General features: G+C 36.5%; 1 protein-coding gene and 1 long non-coding RNA gene across 3 annotated transcripts in view; one reads left to right on the top strand and one right to left on the bottom strand.

Annotated features, from left to right (window-relative positions):
* Sns (sticks and stones) overlaps positions 1–23,977 on the top strand; it is a 303,040-nt gene that overhangs the window by 221,423 nt on the left and 57,640 nt on the right. For both annotated transcript variants that reach the window (XM_083055423.1, XM_083055424.1), the window contains exons 4-5: positions 9,071–9,214; positions 10,999–11,172. In XM_083055423.1, coding sequence (XP_082911549.1) covers positions 9,071–9,214; positions 10,999–11,172 — 318 coding nt within the window. The remainder of the gene's footprint in view (positions 1–9,070; positions 9,215–10,998; positions 11,173–23,977) is intronic.
* LOC145946070 (uncharacterized) overlaps positions 20,094–23,977 on the bottom strand; it is a 38,806-nt gene continuing 34,922 nt past the window's right edge. The window contains exons 2-3 of the long non-coding RNA XR_014426975.1: positions 20,239–20,407; positions 20,094–20,145 (exon numbers count right to left, since the gene is read on the bottom strand). This is a non-coding gene — a long non-coding RNA (uncharacterized LOC145946070). The remainder of the gene's footprint in view (positions 20,146–20,238; positions 20,408–23,977) is intronic.

Raw genomic sequence — 23,977 nt, 5'->3', positions numbered from 1 at the left:
AGGAACAAAGTTGTCATCTGTTTGCGTTCTTGGAGGGAAAGTATATAATTGCGACATTATATTTCATATATCCTCTCGAATATATCACGAAGAAGATATTACATGCGGGAGAAAATAGAGTTGCGGGGAAATTCTCGTTAAGATGACGAGGATTATATTTTGGCGTTTCTGCTCCGGTAGCCACTTTATATCGTATATATGTAGGCATCTATCATAAATCATAATTTCTCATCGGATCAGACTGCACCGGTGCTTTATAACCGCATAGAGCGAAAGCCTTCGACCGTGAAGAGTCGCACGATCTCAGTCGACCGTGACTTATAGGTGCCCCGTATATAAGCCCCAAAGCAAACATTTATTCGAGGAAAATCTAATATCTAATATATACGTAGTAACACGTTTCACCTGTAAGTTGTCACATATATCTCCTGTCAAGATAGCTTTACTGATCGAAGGGTACGTCTCAATAAATTGCTCAGCCAAATGTGACTTTAACAAGGTTTCTTCCATGTGTCATTTTTTTCGCCAAAAAAAATGCGCGTTTCTCTCTTCCCGTCGATATACTTTTATAACGAAATTTTTTATCGCGATAATCGCGATTATCGATCAAAATTCGATATGTGTAAATCTTTTATCTTTATGAAATTTAAATTTAATTATCGAAGGTTATATTTATAATGTACTAAGTATTTATAGATTTGTGTTAAATCAATATGTTAAAAACAAACTTTCTAGAAAGCAGCTTTATAAATATACGCTCTTTTGCGTATTTGGTTCCATTCTAGCCATTATCGCATTCACAACTAGCACATTCATAGAATTCAATTACTGCAACGTGATTACACAGTGGTGCGACTAATTACGTAAATCGGCTGTCTAGGGCTCACAAGGAACTCGCCTTCGCTCGATACGGAATAAGACACGTTTCTTTGATAATATCGAGCGACGTCGAGCGGAGGTTGCTCATTGAAATTCTGCGGAGATACGGCTCGATATACACTATCTTCTCTCCAGTTCACTGCATGTCCCGATGATAGATGGAACAAACGAGGTCGCTATTACATTTTGACGGGCACATTGATCATGGTAAAGATATTTCTAATTTTACGGTAAAATGATGTTTTTAACTTATAGGAATTTATTATTGAAATTTTCGCGAAATAATCTGTTAGTATAATATAGTATTTTCGAAATGTTTTCTATATATATAGAATGTCATCGCACCACCTACTAATTAATGGCAGATTCTTGAGATCGTATGGAGACGATTTTTTCTCGAGAAAAATGTCGAGGGAAGTCATCAAGTTGCAATTTTTGCAATCATCCATCTTTGTAAATAACAATAAGCCTTAAGTAAAAATTCTATTAAAATAAACTCCACCTGGAATTAAGTGAAGAATGCAGTTTTGGTAATCTCGTAACTTTATAAAGTTTAGTTCGCGAAAAGCCCTTTTTTAAGTCGTTTATAACTCGAAAATTATTGATGCCTCGACATTTTCCTCGCTGATGAAAAATCGTCTTAAAGTAATCTCGAGAATCTGCCATTAACAGATGATGCGGTGATCTGGAACACGCTCTGTATATTAATTTCACGTGTTAATATTCTAGAATTGAAATCTCTAAGAAAAGGCATATAATTTCATGACAAAATTTGTTAAAAATATTTGTTTTAAATTAATTATAAAACAAAAAAGGATGTTACAATGGTGCATAAACTATAGAGAATCCACGGAAGAAACGTTCATTTTAAGTACCCGACTTTAATCAAACGTTTATTATATTTAGCGCACGGTGAAATACGACAGCGCTGAACGATTATATGTAAGTTAACGAAGGAAAACAGTTTCATGATTTATTTTGAAAACACAATTATAGCCGATACGTCGATTTTAATATACAGACCGCGAATAAAGGCGCAATAATGGTTAATTATATCACTAGTCAACCATTGTATCGGCTACTATCTATGCCAGCATTGTTTTCTCCGCCTATTTCTCAATGCGCTTCTCTCTAATTTAAAATAACAATACGAGACATTGCGCATATTACCGTTGGTCGTATTTATCTGGTTTATAAAGGTTAAACATTGGATGGTTAGAAAACGGCAAATTCAAAGTAATCTCGTACTTGAGTTTTTAACTTAGCACATTTATATATAAATTATAATATATACTATAATAATTATTCTATTATATTATTAATTCTAACGAGTCTGATTTATAGTTTTTTATTCTTATCTATGTCTCCACAAAGAAAATAATCATCAAAATGCATTCCGAGAGAACCAAGGCAGAGAGATAAAATTATTGAAGCGGAATTATAGATGATATAAATTTCTACAAAATTTATCAATATCGATAAGATCGATAATCATGGCGCACAAGCCATATTAAAAAAAAAAAAAAAAAAAAACAATAAAGACACTTTCTGAGACATTTTCTGAGATACCGATAACCGACTACTAAAAAAAGTACCGTAGCAGAAAACCGAGATATCCGGTCGCCCTTTTTTACCCTTATATCGGCGCAATCTGGCTGGAAACTCCGGCGCGAATTCCCGGGGTAATGTACGCGCTCCGTCGTTCTGGTCTTTTTCGCTGCGAATTACCGCGGCTTATTCAACGGATATTCTCGGGCCGTTTCGTACTTTAATTCGAGGTCAGAGCCTTGACGCGCTCCCGATAATTTCCCACGAGCTTGCCTCGCGCCTTTCCGTACAGCGTGAGATTCCCCCGTCCGCGAGGAAAAGTCTCTATTATATCCAAGTGGACGAGGACGATGAAGACGACGACGACATATAGAGATGAACCGAAAGAGCGCGTCGTCTTTCACGAGACTCCTCGTACGCCTTCCTCCGCTCGAATGAGAAAAGAGTCGATACTTACCGGCTGCCTTTGTGCCCCGTAAACGAACGTTCTCATTTCGCGTGCGATGCGCCACGACTGAACTGAATGAAATCGCCGACGAGGGGGAAATCGGCACGAATGAACGCGAAAGAGAGAGAGGAGCTCGGGCTCTTTCATTCTCTTATTCACGAGAGGAGAACGAGAGCTCCCTTTCTTGCAATCCGGATAAAGGTGAATTTACGCTCGAACACGAAAAAAGGAAGAATCACACGCCGGATCGAAATTATTTAAAGTGAGTGCGCCCGAGATCGAACGAGTTTTTGCGTGGACTTCCGTCGTCGAAATGGCACGGCACAGTCTTATGCATTGTCCTCTCATTTTCTTGTGATCTCTCTATTCTTATCCGTCTTGATGATAAACGTCTTTCGTACATTTCATGCGCGATTTCATAAAAATTTAATATTTTATAATTTTTATTATTTAAAATATCGATATTATATATCAATTGTATCACGTTTCACATAAATTAATTTATTTAATATAAATAAATAAATTAATCAAATCTCTAATTTAAAACACGAGCGATGAGAGGAATTCGTCCTGATTTCTTCCTTCGCAAATGTCAGCCGTTCGTTGGATCGTAATTCATACGCGATTCATCTTTTTTTTTTTTTTTTTTTTTTTTTTTTTTTTGACTTACATGATTTACGGCAAATCGTCAAAAGCGTAAATTCGCCTTAAGACTGAGACTTGGATGCGGACACAAAAGCTGGGAAGAAACGGCGCGGATTGAATTAGATGTCGTCGCAATGCTGGAAATTGCATTTTCGAGCGCGAGGAAGGGATCGTCTTTTCCCCTCAGAATAGGAGAGTTAGAGATGGAGAAAGGAGCATTCTGCATCTCTCTTGCCTCAGCATCCGCTCATTATGCTACCTTTTCATTGCAAATAACAGAACCCGCCCGATCGGGACGTGGAAAAGCGAGAAACACGAGATTTGTTATACCTGCGGATTTAACGACGTTAATATTTGACTGGCGGAAGATACGCGATAAGAACAACTGGAGGATGTTTCGGAGCTAAATCGACGATCCCGAGGGGGTGAATGCTTCCCTCTATACTATAAGAACACCGTCATCGCGAGAAAACCTATGTTGACACATCAAGCACTCGGAAAGTCGTCTTTTCTCTTTTTTGTATCGTCGGAACTTTTTCTCATTATTGTGTCAATCGTCTTTCATTCCGGAATTTTTGACAAATAACACAAGAAAAATCGTAAAGAGACTTTAATATATTAAATATACATTCGCGAAAGCGCAATCTATCGTTCAATCAAATATGCGGATATATATTTCGATTTCTTTTTTTTTCTCGAATTTTTACAGCTTTCGAAAGCTTACTTTTTTAGAAAATTAATAAATCAAAATGAATAAGACGGACTGTGATCGAACGATGAATAGTGGCTTGATAAGTACATCATCGGTTCTACCATGCCTCTAAAAATCAGAGAAGAGGAGAAGCGAGGTGATTTTATCGAAAATTCTGTGAGCCAGATCCACGCTTGAAATTCTAATGGCGGAACGCGGGAAGGAAGCGAGATCTACATAGAATTGCCCGTAATACGGTGGAAAGGTAAATATGTACGGTTCTCGCGCGCGAACGAAAAAGCCACCGGCAATCGTGTTTCAGCGCGGATAAAAAGCCGCGCGCTCTCAATAATTGATCGGCGCGCGGCGGGGCAATTAATCGTGGAATTTATGCGGACGTCGGTGACATTATGTATATGTACTTCTCTCCACGTACCGGACGATACTTTAGCTTTTCAATTGAAATAAGAATGAGGAACACGCGATTTAATCCGAGCCCGTACTGAAATAAACAGACCGGAGGAAGAGCCTAAGCTCTATATATATATACATATATATGTATATATACGCGGGATATTCCGGATTCCGTCGTTGCGCTTCCTTCCGTTCGTAGGATTTCCTCCCGGCAATTTCGAGTCGATCTTCCCTTCGCGAAAGTCTCCTTCCGTCTCTCCGTTTTCTTTCTTTAAATTTTTTTTCCATTTTATATATAAATGTATATTTTTATAATGTCGAATTAAAGTTGAAACGTCAAAATAACATCCGCTTCAAATCTCTATGACAGATTACATTTTATTATCAATATTTGCGCGTACTGGAAGTTGTATAATTCCTGCAAATCGCGAAATTTCCACTCGTTTAAAACTCGGAATTCATCGACATTTTTATTCAGGACAAATTTACTGCAAATGTGCGAAGAGCACGCGGGCAGCTGTGCGTGAAGCTGTGCGTTGCGCATTGCAGGTTGAGCGAGAAAGAGTTGCGAGGCCGATAACCGCTCTCTATTTCATACAGCGGATTTGTGCACTTTCTTTCGTTTTTTGTCTCTCTTTCTCTCTCCTTCTTTGTTTTTTTTTTTTTTTTTTTTTTTTTAGAGTTGCTAGATGTTTATTTCTCTCTAGGCCGATTATGCGCGTTTTCCGCTCCGCGTCAATTAAGAATCCGCTGAAAGCTTTCGCGCGTTAAGGTAAATTTTACTTAAGCAATTGGCCGTCTCTCGTTACGTTTACCTCTGCACATCTGTAGAGGTATGTTTATTGCATCGGCAATTATTTATCGCTTTTCCGCTGTTAAGCCGACTCTATACATTCGAGGCAATATAAAATAGTTATAACGATGCGACGTTTTCAACGTGATTTATGTTCTGCTCACGATACATTCAAAAAGATTTATTATTTATAGTTGATTTTTATGTCACAAAAGAACTCGAGAATCAGAAGATTAAGAGATTTTTGGAAACGAAACTTTGCAGATTGAAAAAATAAGCTGCGCACACTTTTATAACATTTCATTAAAAAATAAATCTCATTCTGCATTTTTGGAGAAAATTCAAAGATTAATTTTCTCTCATCCCCCCAATTTCGTTGCATACATTTCTACTCGTCGTTAAAAAATAATTTATATACTCGATTGACCAATAAACCGAAAAAATATAAAACATTTTATTTTACTATCACCTCTCTGCTTCTTCAAAAATATATTTTATTATTAAATGAAAAGAGTAGACAACTTTTAACTTTGATTCAATTTTCCATCGCGAACGAGATATTTATTTCGCGGGGATGGAGATAAAAAGCTGATTTTTTTCACTTATCCTACCTCTTTGTCTGTGTATATAAAATTTTTATTCAGATAATGCCGGAGAAGCTCGCGCGTACGCGATATGAACTCAATTATAAACTTTATTTTCGTATTTCTCGTCTATTTTTTTCCCAACTCTTTCGGCCACAGACGGTCGGCCAGCAGCGTCGCGTCGTTTTAATCCGTTCTCCACAATCGCGGCCAATCATCGAATCCCTTTGGACGAATCCGAATGTCGACCGTCGGTCGGTCGGATCTACGCTACAAAATTAAACGACGCCCGTCGAATCGCGTTTAGCTCGCTCGACCAACCGGCCCTCGGCTCGGCTCACCTATATTTTATTGACGTCCGGATGGCGGTATTGCGTAAATTCGCGGACGGACTAGACGACTGCCCAAAACCCAATTTACACGATTCACTCCGAACGATCATCACGGGTGAATCATTTCAAGTGCGTGTGCGTGTTCCATGAACGCGCGGGTTTACGCTTAAGCGCGTCATCGCAAATCCACAATCAAATGTGATGCGTTTCGCAGAAATTAATGGCCTTTTGAAAAATACAAACACGAGAGACACAGGGGGATTTGTTCGCATTCGAAGAGAGAGCTTCCGCCATTGATTATATAACACCGGGTTTTGTAATAGCATAACTAAATCGTTCATTTCGACAAGACTCTGTGGTGAAGCAATTTTCATCAATTTTATAGCAAGCGCAAAAAATCGAATCTATATAATAAACCCTCTTGCAGAATTTTTATAAATTATGTGTTTGTAATGAGAGAAATAAAGAACTTGTTTGTATAAGAAGTCTATAAAAACTTTCTCTTTTCGTCAATATTTTATATTTTCATTATATTTTAATATCACACTATATTTTTTTTATCTCACAAGAGAGTAGAATTTATATATAATTGACATTTACGTATATGTTGTTTCTATTGTTTTTTTTTCAAAATATTACGATATTAAAATGTATGTTATTAAATGAAAACCTATGAAATCAATATTGTATTTCATTTAGCGTGCTTTTTATAATAAAATTGTTCAAGAGAAGTTAATATTTCCGCACTCAAATCCAATTAGTAACAATAATGCATGATATGTACCAAAACTAACATAGATTCACTACAGTACCTATGTATCGATGCAATGATGAATGATAGACACGTGTCTCTTTCAGGCAAAACATGAATACAGTAAAGAGAGACAGAGATAACCAGTTGAGGTATTGAAAAGCATCGTTGATTCAATTTGGCTAAAAAACGTGAACTATATCGTTTCCGATATAAACGATTCAATTGTAAATCACTTCACATAGTCTGTACCAAGGGTTTTCATTTCTGCTGCAATATCTATATTATATTATATACATATATATATATATATATATATATATATATATTATATACATAAATATACATATATATATTTTTTTTTCGTAATAAGCTGCCATATGAAAAAATTATTTGTCAAAAGAAAAAGAGTTTCGTGTATGAAAAACAAAATTTTGACATATAATTTTTCAAGCTAAATTATAATTTATAGTATTATTTACAAAATTGAGGCATAATTAATTCCTTAATTTTCTTTTATTAATTAATAATTGTCGGTAGACAATTTAAATTCATTACGCCTCAATTGTGCAAATAATACTATAAATTATTATAATTTATATCTTGAAAGATCACACAAGGGGAGTCGTGCAAATTCATTTCTACACGTTATCGTTTATCGAAAAGAGGTAGATACTCGTAACGCGTAACGCGAACTGATTTCGCGTTGCGGTATCGCGTTGCGGCCAATGGACGCGGAATACCACGCGTTACAGGAATTATCGATCATATCACGGCCAAACCATCCGATTACATTGATTCTTCCAGCGGCGGTATCGGTAAGCTTAGTGGCTTGCGTGATCGCTAACATTATCGGCATAATTGTTCTCTCTCTCTCTTTTTCTCTTTCTCTTTGCGGAGCTTAATCGATCCACCGTTAGCATAAAAGAGCATCGCTCGCGATGCTCAATAAGGCGGGAATCGCAATTAGAACTTCGCTCGCCTGTTAAAAATGAGAAATTACACGAACTTGGCGATTACTTCGGTTCACCAGCAAGCAACGTCGAGCGAGTTGTATCGACACAGGTCTGATACAGGTATAGAAGGTCTTTCTCGACTCGTGTATAATAATCAGCCGCATGGACTAAAAAATGGCAGGGTAATACACGATTAAAGTTAATTAAGCAAGACGATGAGACGCGACTGCAAGCAAATTACGACTGAATGACGGAATCGGAAGTGAATGTGCCGTCACGCGATAAATGCCGGATAACCGAGCGGCTATTAGTACGCCACGTAGTTATCGATCCCGAAGTTACGAGTTTCTAACTGAACTCGATTCTACGCTTGTGCATTTTACCATTAATTGGCTCTGTTCACTTTTTTCCTCCCTCTTTTAAACGTCTTAGAATCCGCGAGATACGTTTTTACAGCTATATCTTTTTATTCCGTTTAATGTCAGGTTCAACAAGATTAAATATTAGCATTCAGTTACGTTACTTTGTTTGTTAAAACGAGCAGTATTTTAATTCCAAAGATTAAGCGCTAAAACGTAAATTAAGCGGCCTCTGTTTCAGATATATACATGAGCCTTTCGTTTCTGTTTTTATTTTCAAATTATGGAGAAATAATCTTTTTTGCGCTCGCCGTTGCGCAAATCTGTCTGTAAAATATGTAATAAATTTACTCGCACCTTTTAGATCTACGTTAATGAAACTTTTAACTATTCGACTGAATATGAAATCGATTATCGATCCGCGCAACGGCGGATATGGGTATCCGTAAATTTCACGCAGACAATTTCTATGCAGTATAATAAAATTTGTAATTTTATAGTCTATATGGCACATCTCATCTCCCATTTTACCTCGCCTCGCACCCTTTTTATCCGAGCCAGTGAAACGCGCACGCAAGCGGCAGCTCGCGGAAAACACGAGCTCGAAGCTTATCGTTTCTCCGCGGGGACGCACTTTCGAACCGAAATCATCTTTATCTTTCTGTTACAGGCGACGGCGGACAATATTTCCGGATTAGGCCGAGCAACAGCTCCGTGCTAGAAGGCGGCGAGGTGATAATTCCATGCGAGGTGGGGAACCGAGTCGGTACCGTCCAATGGGTCAAAGACGGATTTGCCTACGTCATACAGCAGAGTGAGTTCGATAAATTCAAGTATAAATAATTTTTTCCCCTGTAAACGCGCGAGTACATACACACACGTTGGTTTTCCGGAGCAGCCAAATTCACGTCGATGCTCTTCGCGAGGCGATATTTCCTCGATGAAAATACCGAGAGAGATGTTTCATTAGTAATTTTTAATTTTTAAATCAAATTTTTAATTTTTAAATTGCAAACTACAATGATAATGAGAACTAAATTTCAACATTGTTAATAAAAATTTTATCTTCCAATTTATCTTTTTTTTTTTTTTATTGGAATTTTAAATTCAGTTTTAATCTTAAATAATGAAGAATGTTAAACAATTGCGATAAAACATATCTAATTCTATTTCATTATATTATAATGATATTATTTAAGGTATAACGTAATTTTTTCCAATGAGAGTTTCGCTACAGCATCATATACGCTGTAGGCGTGAATTTTGCGATACCGTGTATAGCGCGTAATTTTAATTTAAAGTTACATTTATTTATATTGTTGAACTTTTATAAAATGGAAATTATTTAACTCCACCAACCATATCTACATCTGGACTTAAACAATAAATCCACTTGAAAAGAAAATAGCTCGCAAAGCTTTGTATTTGATATAAATGTATAACAAAGGTTAAATTATACGTAATTGTTATCGCAAGAGTGCAAACCGTGTATGTTAAATTCGGTAAAGATAGGTTGTTTTGTACTTGTGCAATTAACGCTTCGGGAAAGCCACTCTAAATCCACCAATTAAAACCGCGCACAACAAAAGCTGCTTATGTATTTTCAATGGGAAATTGTGTTTTCGTTTCACTAAGGGTTGGTTTACACAGGAATTTTCGGAAATACATTAACGCGCGTTAATAAAGAACCACCGTGGTGGTACTCTGTTGTTTCCTACCTGATTCATGGATTTACATCACGGTACAACGTTACAATAACACAACGTGTAGATGCATACTTACACGAAAGTGTTACAGTTTAGTTCACTTGTATTTAAATCTGATCTTTGAAGTGAAATTTTGTTAGAATATTTATAATTTTATTTTTAAAAAGAAAATTTTTATATATTGAACTAATATATTTTTAAAAAATTGAAATAATACAATATTCTCTGGTCCAAAAATTTAGAATTTTAAAAGACATACGAAAGCTAATTATTAAAATTTTATATTTGGAAAGTAATATTTTATCTCGACAAATTTTCAATATGTAAAAATGATCAAAAATTTCTAACTATTATACAAAGTGTGTTAATAGCTTTGGAATTTAAAATAATTTTTTTATATATATCGAAAAAAGAGTTTGACATCGATGAATCAAGATATCGACAAGTTGTAAAAATTGTATCTTCATTTTGAAAAGATATATATCTAATATATAAAACGACGTTTACGATCACAGTTAAAGAACGTATCAGCGATGTGGATTTATTATTTAAGCCCAGCTGTAAAAATGGGGACCTCGCGCGTATACAAGAGCGAACGGATCATCGACGCTGCCGAGCGTTTAATTATCCGGCGGTCTCGTCGACTTCCGGCTATCGTAATCGCATCGTTTCGCCGAGAGTGCTCGCATACCGGCCGAATAAGCGCGTAATAAACAGAGAGCTGGAATTAGAACTGCGATATTGGCTGCGTATCCGCTCGTAAATCACGATTCGTTCCTTAGCCGCAGGACGAAAACCATTGACCAATCGATTCCGTTCAGCGATCGTCGGGTTTAACGAGAGCGTACAACAACGAAGCATAACGATTATCCGATTAATAATAATGTTACAGACGGCGAAATCGTGGGCCATCCTAGGCTGAAGCTGATCGGTGATCAGATTTCCGGTATTTACAACTTGCGAATCACCGACGCGTCTCTGACCGACGACGGCGAATACGAGTGTCAGGTCGGACGATACCTGAGGATCAAACCGATTCGCGCCAGCGCTCATCTGATCGTCACCTGTGAGTCTAAATATACGATTGATGCATGAATCAAAAGTTTCACTCAGGTCTGTCCAAAAGTTCAGTTTTATTTCGTTTTGTCCTCTTCTTAACGATTCCTCATTCTTAATATAATTTTTTGGATACGACAAACGCGATGATAATTTATGAATGGTATCCGAGTGTCTATTCTCTTCTGTTTTTCCTTTGAAAATTTGGACAGGCCTGGGAGAATTCGATAATTTAGCGTTTAAATATGCATTTACTGTTCGAAATACAAAAGAAGAATATTTTGAACAGTAAGATTCTTTTGTGTCATTTATTACGAAAATAATTTTCGAAAATGTAACGCGTGCATGTTTTGACAGTCGAAAAATCTCACAGCTCAAGGAATCTCAAAGATCGATAAAAAGTTAGTCGTATATAAAACGTACGCTGTACGTTAATGAAAAATTTCTTAGACCTAACGATGTTTCTTCGACGATCCGGGGAAAAAAAGTCCGCGCAGCGGGAAAAATACTTATTCGTTCCTGCTTGGAAATAATCGCGGTCGTGTTGCGCTGACGATAGTTGTTCCAGCGACACGGGCTACGCCCGTTAGTTAAAATGCAAAGCTTGCCGTAACACGAATTACAAACTCGCGATCTCGAAACCGCGCTTAAAGTTAATTTACGCGGTCGTACGAACGTTACGTTTGTGTGTCGCCGCGAAAGAGCGACTTTCGGGGTTTCGCGGGAGCAGTTTATACGCCCGCCGGCAGGCCGACGACGACGACGACGACGACGACGTCGACGTTTGTTGGTCCGGGCGTGTTTCCGTACCATCGACGATGTCTTTCTCTCTCTCTCTCTCTCTCTCTCTCCCGTCCGTAAATTTATGCAAAAGTTATTAAACGCGACAATATGCATTCGCCAGCCAGACCGTCGCGCAAACTAGTTCGCGAAGCGGAACGAAGCTAGTTTTCGCGCGCGCGCAAGCGTACGAGCGACCTTTCGGCCGCGACACCGGGGGTGACGTGCTCGCTTTTGAGGGATGACGCTTTAATACCGAGAGTTCCGCGGGATCACGAAACCTCGTTCGGGACCATTCACCCCATTTGCTCCATTCTTCTTTCTCCCCGCGTTCGCGAGAGCAGCACGCCTCGATACGCTACGACCAGAATGCACCTTGTTCTCCCGCGAATAGGTCACAAAACTAATTCCGTGGCTGTTTCGGGCGGCCCCGATAACAAACACTTTGTTCAAAGACGCATCTTTCGCAGGATTTTTTTTCACTGTAAAATTGCATTCCGTCCGTTTTTTTTAAGAAATATACGTACAATTGGTTAATATAACTTTGTTATATACTGCAATATTTTACATACATATCTTTTATTGTTATTGATTCTTTCAAAAAAAGTAATGTACGAATGTTTTTGGAATCGTTATATATAAACGTAATAAACTATAATTTTAATCCGCTGAATCTTTTCTCTTCTCTCTCATCAGATGTACGTATAAATTATGGAAGTATGGAATTACCATAACGAGAAACTCGTCGAGTCAATATGACTTATCTACTTAATGCCTCAGTGATTTGGTGAGCAAGCTCGAGCTTCCCGAAACATGACCTATTTTCCGCGACAGATATTCCATTAAAACACAAGAAGGAAAAAGAATACATTTGATTAATTCTAAATTCTCGCTCTCTCTCGATATAAGCGTTCCTCAAAGAGAAATTCTCACAATTTTTTATAATATTCGTATATAAAATTCGAAAATATTTATATATTAAATAAAAATATTTCAGTAGCAAAATTCCAAAATATTTTATAGCACACATAAGAATAATAATAACTACGAACAGTTATTAATTAAACAAGGATATTTTTAAAAACCATTACACTTTATAAATAAACTCATAACTTTGAATACTTTTTCCCTCGAATTTACAGGTTGTATATACAAAGCGATTATGGTTAAAATGATATTAGCCGCGATATGCGAACCATCCGTTCTCTCGAGAGGACAAGTCGAAGGGGCGAAGGGGGACGTTTTGCACCTGCGCTTTTAATAAAACGAGGCACATTACTAAATCGTCATATCCGTCAAATCAATCTTCCGCGTTACACACGTCCGCGTTCATTACCGTCGCACACGTATCACGGTGATGTTGAAAATACACGGCGACGGCGGCAGACACCGTCGACGATAATCCACTGCGGGTCAAATGGATCATCGCGTGAAAATCGCACGCGCAAATCTCGAGCGATCGTTAACGGGGCGACATCGAGCCCGGTAAATCTCATGCCCGAACGCGTCTATTTTATAAACGCGTATGTGTGCGTTTGTGTATCTATGCGTACATATTTTACACACACGTTTGTACGTAAAATGCGCATCACACAACGCGCAAACACACAGGCGCAATCTCAGCGTCGTTAATTACCGCGCGTATAACGGTATTTTCCCGATCCCGTATACCGGTAAACGGATATAATTGTATTTCGTTTTACTCTCCATCGATACCCGACCCGTGTCGTCGTCATATTTCCTCTGCCTTAATAATTCAAATCGATTTCCCGCTCGTTTCCCGCATCGACCGTTTTGCCGCTATTATCGCCAAATAGCCGAGTTATCCTGTCACGGACAGACTCACAGGCATTCGGGCGTAACAAGTTTTGTGAAAATAATTTTGTCGAAGAAAAGGTCTTTAACCTTCCATCGTTTACGCGCGAATGAGACGCACTTAACCGACAAAATGGCGATCTATTGCGGCTTGTGTAATTGCTCGATTTCGCAACGTTTTATGGAAACTCGAATAAATCGTATCAATTAATGAAAAATTTTTTTAATATATCAGTTATAGATATTTAGAAAATTAAGAAAAATTGTGATAAAGGATGTAATGATAAATTCGATATACTTCTTCGAGATTCGAGAAATATTTTCAGATTATAGAAGCAGACATGATGTTAGAAAGATATTTCAAATAGAAAAATTTAAATTAAGTATTCCAGATTTAACCTATTCAAGATACTTTCATAAATCTAAAGCTATTTTATTAATTGTCACAAAATCGCAACATGTTTTTCTACTTTGAAACAGCAGTGCATGAAACGACGAGAGGTAACAAATGCATATCTCATAAACATTTGAAACTCGCACTTCTCGACAACGACAATGCATGTGGAAGTATTCCCATGTACGTGATTATTAACACACTAAAGAGACTATTAACACACGCATAATGTGGTTTGCAAGTATCATTGTGTGCCTGTTTCTTAAATGAAACGGCACTAAAAATACGCGCGTCCGGGTATTCTCCAAGATGGGGAGCGAATTTCCCCGTTTACGTTTCGATAATGTCGACTATATAACGGCATTCTCTCGCGACAATAACATGCTTCTCGGTATCTTTAATTATTCCAAAGTATCATCTGCATAACAAGAACGGCATACAAATCGATGTAATTTCATGTACTGCGGAAAATCGAAAGAGAAACGAAATTGCTATCTATTTGTTGCTGTCATTGTTATAAAAGCGAGTAAGTCTTTAATCTCTTTAAAGATTGTTTTAAATTGTTTGAGAATGTAGATTAATTCCTCCATTCATTTGTTAAATTTATAATAAAATATTTAACTTAAAGGGGAATTAAAAAATATAAATATTGTTCGCAGAATTTCATGCGCGAGTATAAATTTTTCAAGATAGAATCCACACGTGAGCGATATTTTTTCTAGAAAAAGTGAACGAAATTAAATTACAAAAATATATGCGTTATATATGATAAACGAAAGTAAAGTCTTTCACATTTCACGACAGAATGAGGGAGACATCGTTTTCATTCATCTTCAGTTTTGAATTTTCATTGACGTAAAAAAGATCGCGCCCCATCCCTTGACTTGTCTTGAAAAAAAAAAAAACGCTCACGTATCTCTTTAAGCATCGGACGAATTTGCAGTGTGATAGGTAAAGAATGAGGAAGAGAGAAAGAGGATGGGGAGACGAATAAAAATGTCACGAGGGGACATTTCTTACGATCCAACGAGCAAATGAGGGAATTTGTGGTAAAATAGGGTGAACGAAAGTAGTATATATACCGGAATAAGATGCCATTGCTTTATTAAAAATAGCGGACCACAGAGACTCCCGATGAAATGTTTAATCTTCCTGCCGGCATTAAAAAGAGCACTGTGTAGCAACATGTTAGCTTCCCTCTTTCTAGCAATGTCATTTAATATGGTGAAAGTTTTCTGCGATTTTATGTAAACTTTTCAATGTATTTTTGGCGAAATAATTTCGCTGCCTTTCCGTATTCTACCGTATTTTTGCGTGCATTTGTTTTAAGTAAAACTTTTAGAAAATTACCATTTTTTAATTTTCTTCTGCTTTTTTTATTTCATTCTTTCCTCTATCTAACTTTATTTCTATAATTTTACGCGTATTTATTTATTTTTTTTTCTAAATGTTCAGTGTCGATAACATTCTTAACTCGGTTTGTATAAAGTTTTACTCTTTTAATTACTTTTAACTTTTCCAATTATTTCCGTTGTTTACTTTGTATTTCGATGTCATTATTCTTACGAGTTTTTAGAAAGCTTTCTTTATATTTAAAAGTATCTGTCTATCAAGTTCTCTAACATTTATGTTGAACGATATGGAATATCTCTTTAGCTAAATAATAAAGTATATTTCCGATAATATATATGCGCAGATTTGAGATTATTGTATATGCATTCGATATTCTGAACAATTCATTACATATTGACTGACATTTCTACAACACAATTTACGTATCGATTAGTTAATACTCTCTTTCTCGTTGCCGGGAGTAGTACAACAATTGTATAAACGTCATTCACAATGCACGCTACAATCGCTCGTAACAATACTCCATTATAAACATCGGGCAATTTCGGATAATCAAAGTCGCGTTTACCAGCGCGTATCTGTCTTATGAAATGAAATCCAGAACATCTATTTAATAAATAATTATCGTATAATGTTGATTTTCGCTTAACATATGAATTGGAGCTATTATATTATCAATTGCAGGCAGGATGCAGACACTTGATTTGATACAAATGTCAGTGCAAAGATAGCGATATATTTTCAGTAAGAGAAATTTTTTTAGAAGCATTTTTTTAGCATCTTGCGTTTTTAATTAAAAAATTAAAAAATACTTGACTTATATATGGGATGACCTATATATCTATCTAGTTAGCTATGTTATATTACTTCGAGAAGCTTACGAATAATGACGAGTTTTCTCCCTCGCGATTTTCTTTCATGTTTCTTTCACGAGAAGGCAAGCATCGTGCGTCATGATCTGGGCGACAAGAGAGACAGAAGGAAATCGAATCTTGTGAATTATTCGTCGGTGGAAACGCAACGTAAAGTTGCCTCCGCCTGTCGCTTTTTCTCCAGCACGATTTTGCGCGCGCCGGACCATCTTATCGTTCCTTCTTTTTCTTCTCATTCAAGACACGTATAAGCTGTGGGATATTCTGGACCATTTCTTGGACCGTTCAAGACCAGGACCTTTGGTTCGATACGCGTATTTCTACATATGTGCATGCGAATAACGTGACACGTGTTACGTATGCGACTAAGATTGGAAGATCTGCTCGTCGCGTTTGGAAAATAAAGTTTTGAAAACCGAAAAATGTATATATACGCCGGAAAATTCGTCGCATGCGTTTCAAGACTCGCAAGTTATTCCTTTCTAATTAATATATGGATATGATATTATAGTTTCAGAGAGCGCGAGATAGAGAGATTCTTTACAAATTTTTAAAAAATCTAATTTTTATGACAAAGTGTCTCGTCATAGTAAAATGTATCAAATATCTGTACCGCAGAGATGTAACAGCTTTTTAAACGTGACATTTGGTATATTATTTTTTCAACATCAAAATATATACATATATATACCATGAAAATTCCAATGATCGCAGAAACAAATAAATTCGAAAATAAATATTTTTCGCGGAAAGAAAGGAAAGGGAAAAAATATCGAGTCCGACAAACCCTCCGCCCCTATACGTTCGCGTTTTCGCTCGCTGCAAAAAAACAGAATGTAGAAAAAAGAAATTCTCCTGTACTTTGGAGGATTACATCATCGCAGGTCGCATCTTCTCTCACAATGGTTCCTGAAAACGCCCATTCCCGCTTATCATCGCTGCTTACATGGTCATTATGCCCGACTCGCTCGTTTTCGATATATCGCACGTTCCGTGTGTGATCGATATACCGCGTCATGTTCCCTATCCGCTATTTACAAAAGGATGCTAGAGGCATGAATCGAAATCGCCCGAATGCGCGTCTTTAAAGTGGCAATATTCTTTCCCTCCTCTTTCCTTGACACCCCTCTTTACTTGACCTCTTTTCCTCTCTGTCTCTCTTTCTTTCACCCTTATCTTATTCCTCTCGTCCCTCTCGAACGTGCAGTTAAACGACTGATGCCGTTTGGGCGTTCAGTTTTCCTAGCAGCAGCGGTAAAACGAGGTGTCGCGCGTCTCTACGAGTGGCATTTATTTCTTTTTGCGTGCGCGTGCGCGCGCGACAGTTCCGCAAAGGAAAAGCTCTGCTTGCCCTTCCTGTATCCCTAACACAGGGCCATCCGCTTCTCTCCATTACCCTCTTCACCCCCGCTGTATATACATTATTCTTGCCGCCCGGTCGCCTCACCCTCTCTCTCTCTCTCCTTTTCTGTCTCGCGATGCTACGGGCGGCTTAACGGTAAAAATGAAACTTATAAGACGCCCCGGCAAAGAAAAATACTTTCTTACCGGACCAAGACGCCGCGAATAAATCCCCGGTCACAAATGCGAAGATAAAAATGACACCTAGATGAAATGTAGCTGTAAAATATAAGCAGCGAGCTATGTAAGATAGATCTACCTATGAGATATATAAGAATACGATCCACAGTGTGTCGATGTCAGTTTGCTATTTATATTATTATTTTATATTATTGACGGAATAGTATCGTTACTAATAAATTTTTATAAGAGAAGAAAATAGCAAAAAAGAGATAAAAACATGTAAAATAATTACGAAATGATATCATTGAATTATGAATCAGCATATTTAAATGCACTGTGTGTTAAATTGCTTATAATTTTTAACGCGGCATTAATCGCGAAAAATGTAATAAGAATAATGTATTAAGAATCTTTGTGACAACATTTATTTTACTTTTTTATCAATTATATAATTACTTAATCGATTTGCTCTTTTCGTCAGAGAATAGAATACAATTAATTTTTTCTCGATATTATTATCGAGCGTTTTTTTTTTCGTAAATTCGACGGAAACTCTATAGATTCTTCGATTACATCCAAATGCGGGGAATTCGACAGCACTTTCAGAGTTTGCACGTGTATCGCGAACTAATGCCGTGTGAATGTCGCGTCTGTGACGAGTACGAACGTAGCTAAACGCAGCGAATGCTGTTATAGAGGGAGATAGAGTGAGGAAGAGAGGGTAGAGAAGGGGAGTTCCATTTGTCGGTAATTAACTTTGCAAAACGTCGGCGTTACGCGCGAAGGGTGCAGCCGTTAATGCCAATGACGCCTGACAGGAGACGCGGCTTGGCGCTAACGCGATTGTGTGTACACACACATGTACGTGTGTCCTAACGCACGTAAATGCAATTCCGCGGCGTTATCACCGCCGGCGAATATAATTGAAGCAGCGCGAAAGAGATAATTTGACAAACGTGCGGCGAGACGTTGCGAACCAGGACGATAAAATTAAGCGCGATATAGCAAAAGCACATCGATATAGCTAGCCGCGGTTGTCGAAGAAGGCTAATGTTGGGGGACACGACGCGACACGAATAATTTAACGATAAAATAGCCATTTGTCATAAGACCGATACGCGCATCCATATGAGTTTATGAAAGAAAGTTCGAACGAGTTGCGACTGAACGTAGAAATGTTATAATCTTTGTTCTTTTTCGCAAACAGAATTTTGTCTTAATTTGAAATCGATTTTTTAAATCATTTTTCTTTAAATTTCACTTTTAAGCAAACCGGTCAAATTTGCTTTAAAATTTTATCCCTTTTCTAAAAAAGATATGTAAAGTTGATACTCGCGAAGTTTATTGTTGTCGCTTTTCCGTGATGCTCAATGGCTGTCAAGATTCGCGTTGTGCGTTATATTCGTAGCATCGAGAGGCTGTTATCGCGAGGGTTAGCAGTTTGATAGTATTACAACATATTTTAAAACTGATATTATCATTTTATTTAATTTTATTTTGAACAAACTGTTAAACTACTAACCCTCGCGATGACAGCCTCTCGATGCTATGAATATAACGCACAATGCGAATCGAAACAGTCAATCAGCATCGCGAAAAAGATGCAACAATACTTACGAGAATCGACTTAGAATTAACATGCTGCCTTTTTTAGAAAGAGATATTATAATATTTTTAATTCGATTAATATTTTTGACAATTATCAGCTGATTTTTGTCAAAAAATATTAATCGTGGATAAAATATTATAACATATTATTTAAAACATATTATTTTAATATTTTCAACATATTATACACCCCCCATAACCACTATAGAAATGTTAAAATAAACAAAGAGATATTATAATATTTTTAATTCGATTAATATTTTTGACAATTATCAGCTGATTTTTGTCAAAAAATATTAATCGTGAGTAAAATATTATAACATATTATTTAAAACATATTATTTTAATATTTTCAACATATTATACACCCCCCATAACCACTATAGAAATGTTAAAATAAACAACGAGATATTATAATATTTTTAATTCGATTAATATTTTTGACAATTATCAGCTGATTTTTGTCAAAAAATATTAATCGTGAGTAAAATATTATAACATATTATTTAAAACATATTATTTTAATATTTTCAACATATTATACACCCCCCATAACCACTATAGAAATGTTAAAATAAACAATTTTCACTCACCGATACGTACAGTAGCGGAGTTGTAGTACACAGCACACGTTGATCTGAAAACAAAACATTCAAATTATATATATACATACGTGTGTGTTGAATATCTCAACACTGTAGTTTAGAAAAAATGTTTTTATATTGCATACCTCACAGTTGCCCCGATGTCGCCCGATGCCTCTCCGGGCCTCCTCCTCCTCTCTTGGTCCATGATAGCACTCACGACACTTGCGAAAACACGAATAATTACGATCGCCCGAAACTTTACACGACACTCCCGACACGACGCGTGAATCGCACTGTGTATCGCCATGCTACCTATAACAAATAAAATACATACATATTAGAATAATCTTATTATTTCGCATTATAACATACACAATATAAATATGTAAACTAGAATTAACGATAAATATATCCACGGATCGCAACACATTCGCGCGCGCGACAACAGGTTAAGTTGGGTTATGTTGGCAAGAGATTTTGCATCGAATTTTTCGCGAAATATACGTTTCGAACAATTACGACTACATGTTAACGTTGAAATTATGATATGCGATTGATAAATATTACAGTACAAAGGTTAGAAATCGTTTCTAATGATTATGCTTACTAATTAATCACAGCGGAACGCAGCTCGAACTGCTTGATACTCGCGGCGTTTCGGTAATGGCTGCGGCTACAAACATCGGCAACTTCACTCTAATAGCGCGCGCGCGATACTATATACATGACTTAATATTAATAATTAATTAAAACTCGGAGGAGATTCGTTCAAAAAGATATAGCTGTAGAAAGAAAAAATATTAATCGAGAATAAGGTATTATAACATTATTTACAACATATTACTATTTTATAACTTTTACCATATTATTTTAAAATTTAATTAGCAAATTATAACATACACGATATAAATATAAATATGTAAACTAGAATATTTAATTAGCAAATTTTCGCTTTATTAATATTTTTTGATAGAAATCAGCTGATTAAAGCGTTAATTTGCTAATTAATTTTTAAATTAATAATATGCTTTAAATAATATATTATAATACTTTAAACTCGATCAATATTTTCGACAGTTATCAGTTGATTTCTGTCAAAAGATATTAATCGAGGATAAGATATTGTAACATTATTTACAACATATTACTATTTTAAAATTTAATTAGCGATTTAACGCTTTAACCAGCTAATTTCTGTGAAAAAATATTAATCGAGTTTAAACAAACTTTATATTATTTTTTTTTAAATATCATTTTTTAAAACATAAAACCGAAGAATGGCACGCGCTTGTGTTTTAGTTCAAATTAAAAAGGAAAGAATCTGAAAAAATCTGAGATAAAAAGTCCTAATTCTACTTGTCAGATTTACTATATAATATCGTATAATCATTATCATTGTTATTAACTATATCGTACACTATTTTTCCTCGTTTACGTTTCGCGACGTTTCGATCTTATTTCTTATGATGAAAATATATTGGCGACGCGGATTTGCAAATTTAAATGGGTTTCAAGAAACAACGCGAAGGGCGGCTTGCGGAAGATAACTGCATATAACCTGAATATCCCGAGCGCGATGGGGAGCGCTCGTCTTAATGCAAAAATTATTATCGGCGCGATATTACCTAACGCAAATGATGCTCGCTCTTCTCTACCGCGAAGAGAAGATAACTCGCGATGTCGGCGAATGGAAAATGAGCAGTGGTGTAGCTATTCGCGAAGCCGATGCTTTGAAAGATTCAGCATCCCTCGATCATGCGATGCTCAAGTTTTATTTATTTTTTTCTTTATTACTATAATTCTCCAACAATCACACATTCGCGCTTGCTATTAAAAACTCTTTTAATTCTTCTATTTAAAAAAAATTTTGCAAATTAATTTGTTGCAAGTAAATTTGAAAATATATCTTTGGATAAATTATATAAGAATAGAATTTTTAATGTTAATGAAAATAAAAGGACATTTTTTTCTCATCTCTTTTTTTTTTCTTTTTTTTCCGTCAAAAGATTTTGTTCAAAGGACTCGAAACTCTTGGCTACGTCGTTGATAAGGAGAACACCCTGCGGCAATACGCAACCGACCCGTGAGTTTGCCGCGGCGTCAATGAACCGCGACAGCGACGGTACAGCTGGTGTATAACGCGGTTGCGTTTACGTTCCCGTTTATATCAGTTTGAATTTCCACGAGTAACGCAAAACACGACGCTGCCGTCATAGGAGATAATTGAAAAATGTCGAACGTGTGATTGAAATTGAAAGGAAAACAGACGTAAAATTAGCCAAATGTAGAAACGAACGTATTTAAAGTCGAAGATTCTCCAATTAGTTTTAGAGGAAACCAAAATGAATAATTGACAATGATCATTTATATAGTTTTCCTTTGCAACCAAATATCTTAAATTAAGAACAACTCCTACCTTGAATATTTCATGTAAAATTTAATAATTTTATTTAACTTTAATTAATCGAAATATTCCACTGTTTCATATGATTATCGTTAAAAAAAATAATACTTTATATATTTCTTTTTGAAATATTTATGTCATTGAATGCCGGGAATTTTCGAAATACCCGCGATAAATTGCAGAGAATACGTTTCTTCAATTGAGAAATTTGTCAAACGATATACAACTTGTTGCCGCGGCTGACAATTCAATTGTTGCAACACGAGAGGAACAACAGCTCGAGAGCTTAAGCTTGATGCGCGCCAGACAGATTCGATATAAAGCGCCGTAATTAATTCCGAAGTTCTCGAGATTTAATGCGTCTAGAGCGCGACGGGACGTATCGGTTGATCTGCCAAAGCAGGTACGACGGCAGTTACGAAAACGATCTCTCTCGGATGTAATGAAACCGACGACAGGGTCCCAGGGCGAAATCTCTCCGGTGGCGTCTGGCAACGCCTCCCGCATGCGATCACCGATCGCGTTAGCCGATGTTGCAACAGGAAACAAGGAGGCGTTGTATTAACGCCGTCATAGACGAGCTCTAACCACTCAGGGATGTTTCGAGAAACGGGTTATTATCTTTCATTGTCTCTCAACAGCTTTCCATTAGCAAAGCCGAAATCGAAATTTTAATTACAGAATTATTAACGACGAAAATTAGATAAATAATAAATATCAAGGTTAATGTGAATTTTGGAAAAGGAAATTGGAAAAAAGAAGTTTGATAGAGGAAGAATATTACTTCAATATTGTTATGGATGTTCTCTCAGAAAAAACATGTACACAATACGTGTTTTTTCGCGACAAAGAGCCCCGCCATGTCAAAGAAAACTTTGATATTCATCGAACTAAAAATCACGCTCGCGAATTCCATCACGCGAAACTTTAATTCGCAATGTTATCACGTTATCATCTCGCGAACCGTCATATATCCCTCCTGTCTCTCGACTATCGAATTCTATTACATTGACTATACTATCGACTGTCGTCTAAAATATTGATTCTCAATCAATAGATGCTATTGGTTTCAACGAGAGAGCGATCGTGTTATTTCTGACTTTCGTTCAAAATTTTCTGTCAATAATGCATGTTAGACACACGAGAGAAATTCCTTTTTTTTTCGTATTTTGTTAATACGAATATGATTGATTACACATTTTGCGTAGCATGACTTTAATTGAAATTTTTAGAAGGGTAAAGTTTCGATTGCAAGCGGACCGAACAAGCAGTCGCATTCGCATTTATTTGCATTTATATTTGCATCGTTGAATCTTAATATCTCGATGCTTTTTAAATTCTAGAATTTAATACGATCAACGTGACTTATTCCTATTGCTGAAGCTTGCGCTTTGTGCCGTTCTGCTTTTTTATAAAAGAATAAATATCGACACGATGCCGTCTGTTGACTGCTAAATGCCATGGTTACGGTGATTTCA

This window comes from Prenolepis imparis, unplaced genomic scaffold, assembly GCF_030444845.1.
Source record: "Prenolepis imparis isolate NDT839.2.m4 unplaced genomic scaffold, iyPreImpa1.0 SCAF_15, whole genome shotgun sequence".
Taxonomy (NCBI): Eukaryota; Metazoa; Arthropoda; class Insecta; order Hymenoptera; family Formicidae; genus Prenolepis; species Prenolepis imparis.
Note: the sequence above shows the minus strand (reverse complement) of the source record. Positions and strands in the feature narration are given on the sequence as shown.